The 12,861-nt window shown below is 39.3% G+C and overlaps 2 protein-coding genes and 1 long non-coding RNA gene across 3 annotated transcripts; 1 reads left to right on the top strand and 2 right to left on the bottom strand.

Moving 5' to 3' along the window:
- Window positions 1-2,015: 2,015 nt before the first annotated feature.
- Window positions 2,016-3,173, bottom strand: LOC104958575 (uncharacterized). Its single transcript, XR_799782.1, has 3 exons — window positions 2,648-3,173; window positions 2,461-2,556; window positions 2,016-2,320 (listed from the first exon to the last, which is right to left on the bottom strand). It is a non-coding gene; the product is annotated as an uncharacterized lncRNA (long non-coding RNA).
- Window positions 3,174-3,289: 116 nt separating this feature from the next.
- LOC104958590 (uncharacterized) lies at window positions 3,290-9,714 on the top strand. The gene is made up of 8 exons (XM_010786337.1): window positions 3,290-3,298; window positions 4,365-4,448; window positions 4,569-4,661; window positions 4,781-5,007; window positions 5,129-5,322; window positions 6,098-6,180; window positions 6,590-8,067; window positions 8,594-9,714. Exons 1-8 carry the CDS (start codon window positions 3,290-3,292, stop codon window positions 8,718-8,720), a joined length of 2,295 nt encoding a protein of 764 aa, XP_010784639.1. The 3' UTR covers window positions 8,721-9,714.
- A 525-nt stretch (window positions 9,715-10,239) lies between these two features.
- Window positions 10,240-11,624, bottom strand: LOC104958581 (alpha-1-antitrypsin homolog). Its single transcript, XM_010786326.1, is given in 6 exon segments — window positions 10,240-10,357; window positions 10,599-10,632; window positions 10,635-10,855; window positions 11,024-11,111; window positions 11,114-11,452; window positions 11,455-11,624. Coding segments are annotated over 6 exon segments (957 nt in total). The 5' UTR covers window positions 11,612-11,624.
- Between the last annotated feature and the right edge of the window lie 1,237 nt (window positions 11,625-12,861).

The raw sequence follows: 12,861 nt of genomic DNA, 5'->3' as shown, positions 1-12,861 counted from the left end.
ACATAACATCGCTGTGACATATCGCCACGACACACCCAGTGCCGTATCGTAGGTATCTGAGATACGTTTAGTGTCCTCGACGGGTAATTACGACCAACTAACGCATTGGTAAGGAATCGTCAGACACGCATACACACTCAGTCCTCACCTCATGACACTACCGCTTGGTCGCCTGGACATTCGGACAACTGGATTACTTGGATAATAGACATACGGATAGTCTTCCTCAATTATTTGGTTTCGGTCGGACAACTAGGACAACTCGGAGGACGGTCAAAGTCTAAGGATAACACTTAGCAATGTCATAATATAATCTAATTGAGTTTATCATAAAGAGGGTAATAGCAATAGTAATCAATTCGTAAATTGCTTTGTTTCTTGACAGACTGACTCGTCAAGCTGAGGCCTCTTATCTACCGGTGAGTTTCATATTAGCACAATTAACTGTTGACGAAATGTTGCTACTTCTTTATTCATTGATATGAAAGGTCTATATCAATGACAAATTCTACATCGTACTCCTTGTAATGTTTATTTAACCTTTTCATCTATTCTGCTGGAAATATTTTATTTTGTTTTCGTTTTTGGTTTCGACGTCGAGAAGACGTGAATTAATACCGTTTATTTCTTCTTGTTCCTCTCGTAGTATACAAAACTTGCCGAGTGTTGACGTCCACTCGAATATAGTCCTTAACTAACACCTACTCTTACCTGTCGCTTCGAGAGGATACAGTCACGTACCGTAAATATCCATCACCCCTCTACTCTCACACATGCCAAGTCCGCTAAATGAGCACTTCCCGAAGTCCCCTTCCACGACCTCAGGTCGTCGAAGATCGACCTTCGCGTCAGGGGTAGGAGCCCCTGGAGCCCGACCGTCATGATCACGCGCATTCACAAACCCGCAACTGACCGGTCATTCGAGTTTCGCCTTCTTCTTGCTTCCTGCAGTCACGCCAGTAAACGCATTAGAAGGTGCTGAGTCCTGAATAAGCCACACTGCCGCTAGACATGAGATCAAGTACTCTTATCATTCTCAAGAGTCACTATTCAGAGTTACTTCGGAAACACCCTTCCTTCATTCGTAATGATGACTCAAGCACAAGCAGTAACACGTGAGTCGGATCCACATCCACAAGTCAATCCAGTGTGGGACCCAAGCCAGCCGAAGATGGCCAGTTTAAAAATGCCCTACAGCAGCGGACCATTGCTTCAATCAAAGTCACCCAGGAACTCCTCATTAACTAACCATTAACGAATTATTCATTAATACAGTACCCCCCAGTCTGTTTACTAGTAAGAATCCATCAGTTATTCAATCAAAGTAACTAATTAACTAACCATTATTCTATAACACATAGGTTTGAGCAAGCTCTCTGATTGGTCAATAGGCGTGTTTGATTCCACGATCAAACAAAGATCAAATAGAACGTGCCTAATCACAAAGTATCCAGTGGCTTACACACGCCACTAGCCTACCGAAACTACTTCCATGAGCCTACATCGTGTGGTTTCCATAGCGACGTTTAGCGACACACAGCCGTTACACTGTTCTACATTGTCTCTCGTTGGAAATCGGTAGCTACAAAATGTCAGATTTTAAAGTTAATTTAGATTTGTTGGGGGGCCTCAGTATTGATGAATGGTTGGACATGGACACAGACCACAAAACCAACGAAAGATTTGCGGCTGTTTCAACTGACGAGTTGAGTGCGTTGGAAAAAAGTCGCAACGAAAAGAGTACATTGGCGTCAACTACCTGGGCTGTCAAATGTCTCAAAGCGTTCTTAAAAACCCAGGAGAAAATGGTGGATTTCGGAACAGTGTCCAAACCGTTACCATGGGAACTACTTTCTAGGAACTACTTTCTGACGGAGATTAACTCAAGCAAAAGCGTAGGTTTGGGAGCAAATTAGCCCACGTTATGAAATTATTTTACGATATTGTTGATTACAATGATAGTTTGTGTAATAGAATCACAATCATACACTTGAGGCCGTTCTTGAACGTCATTATTGGTACGACAGTACTGCGGCAGGACCGAGGCGCTTGCGCCTGAACGAGGTCAAGTTCTTTAGTAACTGGCTCATGAGGTCCTCTCGTGTATGATTGCTTAAATGAATCATTCATTAATACAGTACCCCCACCCATTCTGTTTACCAGTAACTAACCATCAGTTCTTCAATCGCAGTCACTCAGGAACTCCTCATTAACTAACCATTAACTATCTAGTCGTTCCTTATTCACTACTCAGTAACTAAGCACATTTTGTGTACTTTATAGTTAAGTGTTACCGACATTCCCTCCCACGGCGCCGGGTCTGCACTAGAGTGAGATAAAAACAGATTTGTATGCAACATTATCATGGAATGCTAATGAACTGAACTAAAATGGACCATAGGATAATTAAATAACTTAATAGTATTTTAATATTTTTCCAGTATTTAGCTTGACTCTTACTAGTTGGCACCCAGACAGCTCCTCGAGCAGAGCCATGAGTATTCTTCCATCTTGAATGTCTGTGAACAGGTCGTACACTTCAATCGGAGGTTCACGCTGGAAATGACAAATGAAAAACCTTATTGGTGATTGCATTTATGAGCTGAAGTATAATGGTTCAGTAAAGCTGTATTGATTTCTGACTTACTCTCTGCAGAAACCCATTCATCCACCTGGTGAAGGTTCTCTTCTGCACTGCTTTTTTCTCATCTGGGAAAGAGAAAACAGGGACTAAGATGCAGTAATTTACCAATCAAACACTGTTAGAATATGTTAATGCCCGCTTTAACTCTGTAGCACATTTGTGGTTTGTGCTGAAGAACGTGTGCATCCCGGCTTAATGGATGACAGGCTTGTGCTTCTGGATGGCAAAGAAAGTTTGAAAGAAAAATATTTATTGTAAGAGAATGCTCACAACAAAGTCTGTGGATTATCTTTAGTAACTGGCTCATGATTTCTGGAAAGAGACCTTGCTGAGTTTTTCCAATTGTACTTTTGGGAGATTAGAGCACCATGAGCCCAGTGCCATTTCATTCCACTCGATAGGAGAGAAGGCAGACAGCCCTAGAGCTCATATATCCAACTCTCACAACACAAATCTAAATTGATATACTTCAGGTCAGAAGAAAATAAAGTATTTTTGGGGCTACCTAAGTGTTTTCTGATATAAGACAACATTTAACGACAAATTAAGACCTATTTTACTTTTGTTTCTCATGTTTTACATGCTACACAAGCAAATCATGTAAAAAAAAAAAAAGTGTGTAGTATTAGGCAATCAGTTGCCACAATGCCNCTAGTAAACAGACTGGGGGGGTACTGTATTAATGAATGATTCATTAATGGTTAGTTAATGAGTTACTTTGATTGAAGAACTGATGGTTATTTATTGGTTAACAGTAACCAATAAATAACCATCAGTTCTTCAATCAAAGTAACTCATTAACTAACCATTAATGAATCATTCATTAATACAGTACCCCCCCAGTCTGTTTACTAGTAATTAACCATCAGTTCTTCAATGGCAGTCACTGAGGAACTCCTCATTAACTAACCATTAACTATCTAGTCGTTCCTTATTCACTACTCAGTAACTAAGCACATTTTGTGTACCTTATTGTTAAGTGTTACTGACATTCCTTCCCTCCCCCAATAAACACAGTTTTTATTATTTATAAAAATGTAAAAAAAATTTTTATTATAAATGAACTGTGAACTTTAATGCTACGATGTATGTGATGTCAGATAGTACAGGTATGAAATACATATGGCAGTAAAACAAGAATACAGTTTGAAAGGGGAGTGATTTGTAAAATATCGAATAAAGAAAAATAAATCTGCTTACAGTTCTGTTTCATATTGATGTTGAGAGATCTATCCATAGATCTCCTAATGTTGCTCTCTAAGTGCACCAGATTGATGCTTTTAACTTAATTTAAAAAAAAATCTTCCCGGGGGAGCATGCCCCCCGGACCACTGGAGGAGGTGAGGACCCCCCTAGAGGAGGTTAGGTCCCCCCCACTTAAATCAGTCCACATGGATAGGAAGCTAAATACTTTTGCACACATCTTGTGTCCAATACTTTCTGTTTTGGTGGTCATGCCACAACCGTGCACGTGAATTCATGCACGAGTCATGGTAAGATATCTGGATTAAGAGGTTGCTTTTTCTTTGCACGGCATGAAAGAAAGGCAAAATGAATGGGCTGTGATTTTAGTATTTTTAAGCAGAGGTCAATAATTTGTACGGCCCTCGGAGGATGTTGAAAAAATTGAAATGGCCCTTGAGAGGAAAAAGGTTCCCCACCCCTGTCCTAAAAGGTCAAACTATTCTCCTTAATGTTCCTTTCCTAATGTTTTTATTAGCTTTACAGGTTTAGGTCTTCTTCCCACCGCATTTTCAGACTGAACAACATTTCCAAGGCCTTGGCTTTCCTGGATGATAGACATGTTAGTGTTTTTCGTTTGTAAATCAATCAATTGATAGTGCTTTCATGTGTGGCCTATTACAATAACATTAATCCTGATAAACAAGATTTCAGTTGACGTCTCCTCCATGTTGTCTCTCAGGTGAAGCTGCTTGGCATCGATGCCTCTGGCATTGCTGATGGGATTCCCTCTGTTGTTCTTAACCTTGTCTGGAACATGATCCTGTATTTCCAGGCAGGTGTCGTCCCCCGTTGTCTATCATGCTAATGTCTTAATGTATAATTTTACTCCTTGTGTGCAATTTGTCTTTGTTGCTGACCCTACATCAACTCCTCCCTTTCCCTCTAATGCAGGTAAAAGAAGTGACAGCAGGCCTCCAGAGACATTTATCTTCTAGCCTCTCCTCCTTATCAATGAGCAGTTACCCCTCCTCCAGCGACCTCTCGCCCCCGCCAAATGACATTGGCAGCTATTTCTGCAGCACCCTGCCAAGCAAATGCAAAAAGGCTGCCAAAGAGCTAAAGTACCATGGGAAAGCAATCAAGACTCTACTGCGATGGGTCCAAAGATGCACATCAAAGTGAGTCTCAAAAAGATCCAACTGCTTACAAAGTCATTTTTGGAGTAAAAAGGCTCCCAAACCCAAGCATGTGTGAACTGGCTGTGTGATTTTTCTATTAAATGCAATTTTAAATGTGTAGGTTTGGAGTGGAGGTTCGTGACTTTGGGAGGAGCTGGAGGAGTGGGCTGGCTTTCCTCGCTATGATTAAGTCCATAAACACAGCCTTGGTTGACCTAAGGGCGAGCCTGTCCAGAGAGCCAAGAGAAAACATTAAGCTGGCCTTCATGATAGCCCATCACAATTTGGACATACCACCTCTGCTGGAGCCTGAAGGTAAAAGCTTACTGAATAGAAAGTGCATCACATTCATTTATTTATATCCACTAAGACAAATATCTTTCTTCATAGACAGTACTACACTAAGTATGTGCTTAGAGCCCATCATGGTGTAATGATCTCCCCTTTCAAAGGGCTTTAGGAATAAATCAGAAGCACTTGTCCCATTGCAGACTCATTTAGAAGACCTCACTTAAAGCAGCAGAGGTCCTTGCTGTGTGTAGTGCCAATTTTATAATATTCGCAGTATCACACAGAGCCCAAAAGTGGCCCCAGCAGGATGGTCTCCTTAGCAGGTTTGGAATGTTCAGTACATTTAGTTAGCAATTTGTTATTCAGAACATTATATGAAGATATAGTGAAATGTGTAAGGATATAGTGGAAGTATGTTTACCTGAGAACCTTTACATTTTAATTTGAGCTACTCTTTTTTTAATCCACTTTTCTACTTTCGATTTCACAAAATTTTATTTGATTTTATTTTCTCATACAAAATAGTTAAAATATGCTCCAGCTGAACAAACTTCAACAGTGAAATCGTGCTTTTACATTGCTGCATAAGTAATAATAATTATAAGATATACAATATTATTACAGTGACTTTAATGCATTAAGTACTTCTATTTTTTATTCTTTTGAAGAGTATACTTTTTCAAAAGTATACTATATGTTTTTGCTAAGTGATATTCTTAATGCAGGACTTTAATTGTGGTTGAGTATATTCAGTGTGGTGAAATAACCCGCTAACAAACGGAAACTATTCTATCTGCAGATGTGTCAGGCACTTCACCAGATGAGCAGTCCATCATCACCTATGTGTCGATGTTCCTGAGGTTTTGTCCAGACAAAGACGAGGTTAGTACGGCAGTGAATAGTTCAAAAATGTTTCCTTTATATTATTTTCTGAAAGTAAAATGAGAACATTTATATTACTATCATTTAAGTATTTTATATATATATAGTTACCACCAGTAGCTGGTTGGTTTAGTTTACTTTAGCTTAGCTTAGCTTGCATTAATACAAGGGAAACATCTTGCCTTGCTCGCTCCAAGCCTAGCCTCTCTAATTAAATGATTACAATGGTGACATTAATTATCATAAAACTCTCATAAAAGAGAGAAATGGCTAATTTCATTATTAATTTCAATGTCAAACTCTTCCATTGACCCTCAAAGCAAACTCATTCACAAACACCATGAACCAAGACTTTTTTCTGAGTTAATAGTCATATAGTGTACCATCACTAATAAACCCTATATTACAGGATGATACAACAGATATGGAAGTTCCTGATATCCCACATTTTGGATCACTTGAGTCTGTCAGTCTTGGAGAAACCCTCGCTGATGACCCAGAAGCCCAAGCATTGCTCCAGGGCATGAAGAAGAGCAGTGAACAGCTACTGTGGAAACGGTGGGCAAGGAGATCCCAAGGGAGCCCCTGTGCCACCTCACTTCACACAACTGAAACCACGTCACCATTCAACCAATCGAAAAGCAGTAGTCGAAGCATTTTACAGCCTCCCAGTCCACTGGATGCAGGTGTTGCCAACCAGGATATCCGATCATGGATGGAGAAAGCGCCTGCGGATCAGGAGTACAGCAAGCCAAGGGTGGACGAAAGTCACTTTTCTTTGAGCTCAGAGGAAGGAATCTACAGCTTGTCGGCACTGGACTCAGACGAGGAGGATGCCTACAGCTACATACTTGATCTGAATAAAGAGGTTTTTCAACCATATAATCAGATAAAAAAACAAGTTCCGAGGGTTGAAGAGGAAACGGAGGAAGAAATGTTTCTGAATGGAGAGCATGCTGAATCAAAACATCTGGAAGAATGTGAGATTTTAAACGGCAGTGGATGTACACATCAAGAAGATTCCCTAGTGCAACATGTTGCATCAGAAGTCAGGGATCAGTTAGTGGTTCATAGGATGTTTGATGGGGCCAAAAATGAAAGGAGTTCCACAGAGGTGGCAGACAGCATAGCTGCATTTGACATAGAACCAAAGGAAGACAGCAGGGAGGAACAGGAAGATGAGGGAGTTGTTAGAGGACAGATTAATGACGCTGGAGATGACTCCGAGGAAGAGAGGGAGAACACAGAAAATGCTAGATTTGTAATGCATGGACATCATAAAAGGGATGCTCTCATAGATGAATCCAAGAACACAAGGGTTTTCGAAGCCGCTAGTTGGAATACAGAGGTTGAGGAAGACACTGAAAAAGGGCTTTTTGAAAAATGTCGACAAGTGAGCAAAAAGGTGCTTGAAAATGAAGAGGAAGAACATGGGGCGACATTTGAGGAACGGCAGCAGGGGGAAGAAAGAATTGAAGAGGATAATGTAAAGGAGGAAGAGAGGGAAAAGTGGGGAGGTAGTGCCAAGGTAGGAGAAAATGGAAAAATAATAACTGACAAGGCTGTAAATGAAGTCAGCAGAGCTGATGCAACTACAACAAACTCAAAAGAAGAACATTATGGGAAATACAATGCCCAAAAAATAGATGATTTATCTTCTAAAGAAGAAAACAAGGAACAGTACAATGGTGAAGTCATGAATCCAATGGATTTTGAGGAAGTCAAAACTGCAGAGCTTAACGACAGAGACATTAAGACTGAGAAATGTAAAATTGCTGTCAATAAGGCAACAACAGGAGGTCATCCTGACAAAACTGCCCCCAAAAATAACACCAACGGAGGTGTTAACGTCCATCCTGCCTTCAGTGCAACTTCTTGGTCATTCGGGTAGGTTATGTCAATTAGGATTTGAAAATACAAGCAGGGTTGACCATTAGCCAAGCACTTAAGAGAAGTAACTATTTTTCAGGCTTCCTGATTATATTAGTTGTAGTAATCTAAAATGTTTAAAACAATGGGTCTTCAATTTAACACAGAAACATAGAGAAGCAGAAGTATTCTCATTCCTAGATAAACAACATATTTAGTTGGCTGCAATAACAACTGATGCTAGTAATGCTACGCTAAAACTGAGAACTACCTGTGAGGTGGATGAAACATTCCGCTTCATGTTAACATTTTCATTCTTCTGTCAGACTACTGTTTTAGATAACAAGACCCCATTAGAAGGGATCTCAAATATGGTCTCAAAAGCTTCATATACCATGTAATGCTAAGATACAGTATAACTACATTTTCTGATTTAACAAGATCATTATCTCAGAATCAGGAGGAAAGTTGTCATTGTATTTTTTTCTGAGGTTATTATCTTGTTAATGAGGGAAAACTCTGTGTTTTATCTTCTGTCCAACAGAGAAAGAGGATTCCTTTTTCAATCTCCAGCAGCCTTTTGTGACATAACCCCATTAGAGCTGGAAATGCTCTTGCTCCTGTGGATCCTGCTGTACTGCTACTTCATCTTACCTCAAATGAACTTCTGAGTCAACCTGCAGTGAGCCCTCCCTGTTACCAGATGTCTAAATATACTACCACCTTAAAATCAATTGAGGTTCACCTTTGGACATTTTAGAAATCTGACTTTCAACCCAATTTTTATCCAATTGACGTCTTTGGCAGCTTTAATCCCCAACTGTCTATCACATTTTTAAGATTATTTGTGGTTTCTGAGTGCACATTGTACAGTAGTTACTGTTCTTTGCGTTGTGTATCTATCACCTTTTATTTAAGTTTCTCTATGCTTTATTTTGTATAGTAGATGTTTTGTATAGTAATGCATTTACTAATATATTTTTTCAGAGGTGTATCTCTTTTAGCTTACTCAAAAGGATTTATGGTTTATTGAGCAGACATAAATGTCATCTCAAGAGTTGAACTGTGAAATCACACTTATGTCCTTGAGGTAGCATTTTAAACTAATAACAGGAAAGAAATGTAAACTACCAAATACGCATGTTTGAAGCTTGATCTATAATTGTGAAGTTCAAAGATTTTCTTTATAATTCGATGTGTTTAAGTTAAGTTGCTAGGCTGCACAAATTGGACTGTTGTTTCTTCACCACTGTTAACAAAGGGAATGCTTGCCACAAACATTGCACTAGCAAGCAGCTTAAAGTCACACCTGTCATTGGTCCTTAGATGCCTGATGAAATATAATTCAATCATCACATATCAACTGTTTCAACTGTATCTTATCACGAATGATTAAAGGCCTGTGGAAGTGTGCTGTGGTTTGCATGAGAAAACAAACCCTATCTGTCTTCACTGACTATTGTAACAACTAAATACATTATACCATCTTTAGAAGTCTCAATCAGATTATTGTCAGATTGTTTTTGAATTTGTGGTTTAGTTGTGCATTTGTGCAGGCAAGTAACATTTCCTTTAATGTTGCAACAAATGGCTAAACAGAGACGTATGTCAATTCATGCCTGGTAATAACATATAAAATGATCGGGCACATTCAACAAATATCAATAAAAGACTTGACAATGTGACGCATTATTACACAAGCATGTTTTACAAAAAACAAATGGAAACAAATACAATAGAAAAAACATATATAACGTCCTAAAGACAGGTTTGGGAAGTAATGGATAACATGTAACGGGATTACCTAATCCGGATACGAAAACAAATGTAGCTGTTCCCTTACATTTACGTTACATTTATAACAGTTGGGGATTACTAGCTGGATTGCAACGTTACTAAAAAAAAAAAAAAAGAGCGTATTGTGTTTGTTGTAAAAGGAGAATATTGTATTGCTTCTTTGTAAGCTGTAGCTTTAGACACTGCACCCTAACTCTAAGTTACGCGCTCCACCTCTCTGTTCAGGTGCTCCAGATCTTCACAAATGAAATGATCCATATAAGAAGGAAGGCAGATTTCTCTCTGTCTCTCTCAACTGCCAGACATCCTTAGTTTAGGATTTCACTCTTTTGTCACTTTCTCTTTCCTTTCTATTTTAGTTTGGAGGATCTGGTTGTCCAGTATCTTAGTTAGTTAAAGAAGCCCTATTACGCTTTTATGGGTTTTCCCAAAAATGTCCATTTCTTTAAGTGTGCTCTCCAGGGAGGCGTCAGCAGAGATGGAGAACTTTGGCAGCGACAGACGCACAGACCTGATCAAATACAGAACAGCAGCAGTGTCACAATTACTTGATTAAACAGTTCACTTATAGCTTGTTTACTCAACCTGAGCCATACCAGATAAGGTAACTAAAATGAAATACTCCTGTTCAGCGTTAAAGCCAAACACACGTCATTACATTCCCTATGATCCTGCAAAATAACTCACTGTTACTGTATCTAAAACCTACTACGACTGTAAAGGAAAATACATTTAAAATAAAATAAAATGACCTCCTGATGACTGAGTCATGCCAGTGCTTTACAAGTCCTCCAGCTCCTTCATCTTGCCTTCTTCAGGCAGGACGATCATCATGGAGGTGTTGCCCTTGTAGGGCAGCTTAATGACGGTGGTTGGATTTTCGGCGTTGTGATAGAACATGTAGCGACCTTTCCTCTTCATCATGTCCACCTGAACCTTTGTGTTTTCGTCCACATCGAAGACTGCCTTCTGTGTATGGTTAGCATCGAAGGGTTTCACCCACTGTCCTGTATGAGGGGTGTAAAAGTAATGCATTGTGGTTTCACAAAATGTTGAAAATATGATTGTCTCGCTTTTTTTTTAATATCTTTCTGATTTATTTTACATATTCATGGCATGTTGGAGCTCCTTAAACTACACAAGAGTTCCTTGTGTTTAAGGGGCATGTGTCCTAACTCTGAAGTAGACATTGATAATCATCATGATCGTCCTGGGGTCCAGGTCCTTCACCACATCTGTGATCATGTTGTTGGTTCTATTAGCAATTCATTTGGTTTGGTAAAGTTAACGGTGAAGATCCGACCAAAATAGTCATCCTTGACATCATTCTGGAACTTCTCCAGAGGAGTGTAGCCAGTTTGAAAGGCAACTCCGCAACCCAAATCCACCTGATGATGCTCTTCACTGTGTCCCATCATATGGAAAAGATGCTCGTAGGCCTCGTTGACCTGTTCCTGGGTGTGAGCACTGTAGCCTAAGCTGGAGAACAGCTGGCTGTGGGTTTCCCCAGCAGCCCCTGTGGACGGCATGGACAGGGCGGTGGAGATGCCCAGGGGCGAGAAGAAGATGTTCTTTCCAGCAGCAGCGTTGGCATTCAGGCTTTTGAAAGGGCAAAGGCAAAGTCAGCATTGGAACAGGACAGCTTGAGCCACCTAACATATTTTTCATGGGTGTGAGAGCCATCAGCACCGTAGTGGTGGCGTTCTGTCCAGGCTGCAGCCAGCAGCAGTGCTGAGAGTTCACAACCAGCAAAGGTCCCACGCATGTTTACAGACTGTCCAGGGAAAATCAGAGGAGGTTAGTTGGGGTGTTACAATTTAGCATTTAAACAGCTCTACACTTCCAAATGTTTACATTTCATACCAATTCACCAAGTTTCAACATTCCTACTTTATTTTTTTCGAATGGATGTAAGTCCAATACATCTAAAGTTTCTAAAGTTATAAAAAGATTTGTTTTATATATCAAAAAACCCTGCCATGCTTACCTTGAATGTCCTCTTTGCCCCAGACAGTTTGTCAGAAATGACCCAATGTTATATAGCAGCTCTGGTAGTCAGTTGACAGTTGGGCCAAACATTAACCAGCAGCAGGTTTTATTAAACAAATAGGAGGTATTGAATAATATTAATGAGTCAGCCAGCTGAGTCCTTTGTGTCTGCTTGTTCTCCCCACAATTTCACGTCTAACCTGCAGACAAAACAAAAAAATGTTCAAATATTCAGACTATTGATGATGTCCCAATCATGTTTTTTCTTTTAACCCTGTCCAAAAAGAAAATGACATTCCCATACCTAAACTGATTCCTTGATTTAGGTTGACTGGGGTACTGTTGTACTTTTAAATAACTGGTTAACATTTTAATGGACAATGTCCTTGCTTAAAATAAGTATGTTCAACTCCTTTAATATTTGGTATCTGGGTCAATGACATGACGCCTACATTTTTTGTCCAACTGATTGTTCTTGGGTAAAAAAAAAGTTTTAACCTTTTAAAATATACCATTTATACGTATTACCTTTCATATTTATAAAATAAGAAATAAAAGCTTTAATCAGTCATTATATTTCAGTTATTTACACAGTCAAATTGTCATGCGTGAGACCATCCAGCCTTGACTGCTGTTTGTAAGATATCTTTCAAATTGCCCTAAATCTGTCAAAATTTATTTTTGCCTAATTTGGCATAATTTCTAAAGTGTCCTTAATAATCCTTTAATAAATTCAAACGCATTTGTTTTAATATTTTATTCATAATATTTTAACATACTTTGTCCGATGATGTCCATTTTATGAAATATCATGTGGTGCAACCATCAAGAAATTATCATTTTGGGACTTTTATTTTGAAATGCATTGAAGGACAGGAAGTAGCATCATACATCCAACTGCCAAGGATCAATGCTAACAGCTAGCAGGTTTGTAGCTCTTTCTCAATTTTGTAGAAATATTACTTTTTTGTAGCCTAGAATGTAGTTGCCACATTTGAATATCATGTGGTATGACCTCAAGTAAAC

This window comes from Notothenia coriiceps, unplaced genomic scaffold (assembly GCF_000735185.1).
Source record: "Notothenia coriiceps isolate Sejong01 unplaced genomic scaffold, NC01 NC01_scaffold00001053, whole genome shotgun sequence".
In the NCBI taxonomy this organism is placed as follows: Eukaryota; Metazoa; Chordata; class Actinopteri; order Perciformes; family Nototheniidae; genus Notothenia; species Notothenia coriiceps.
This window is presented reverse-complemented; position numbering and strand designations above follow the sequence as displayed.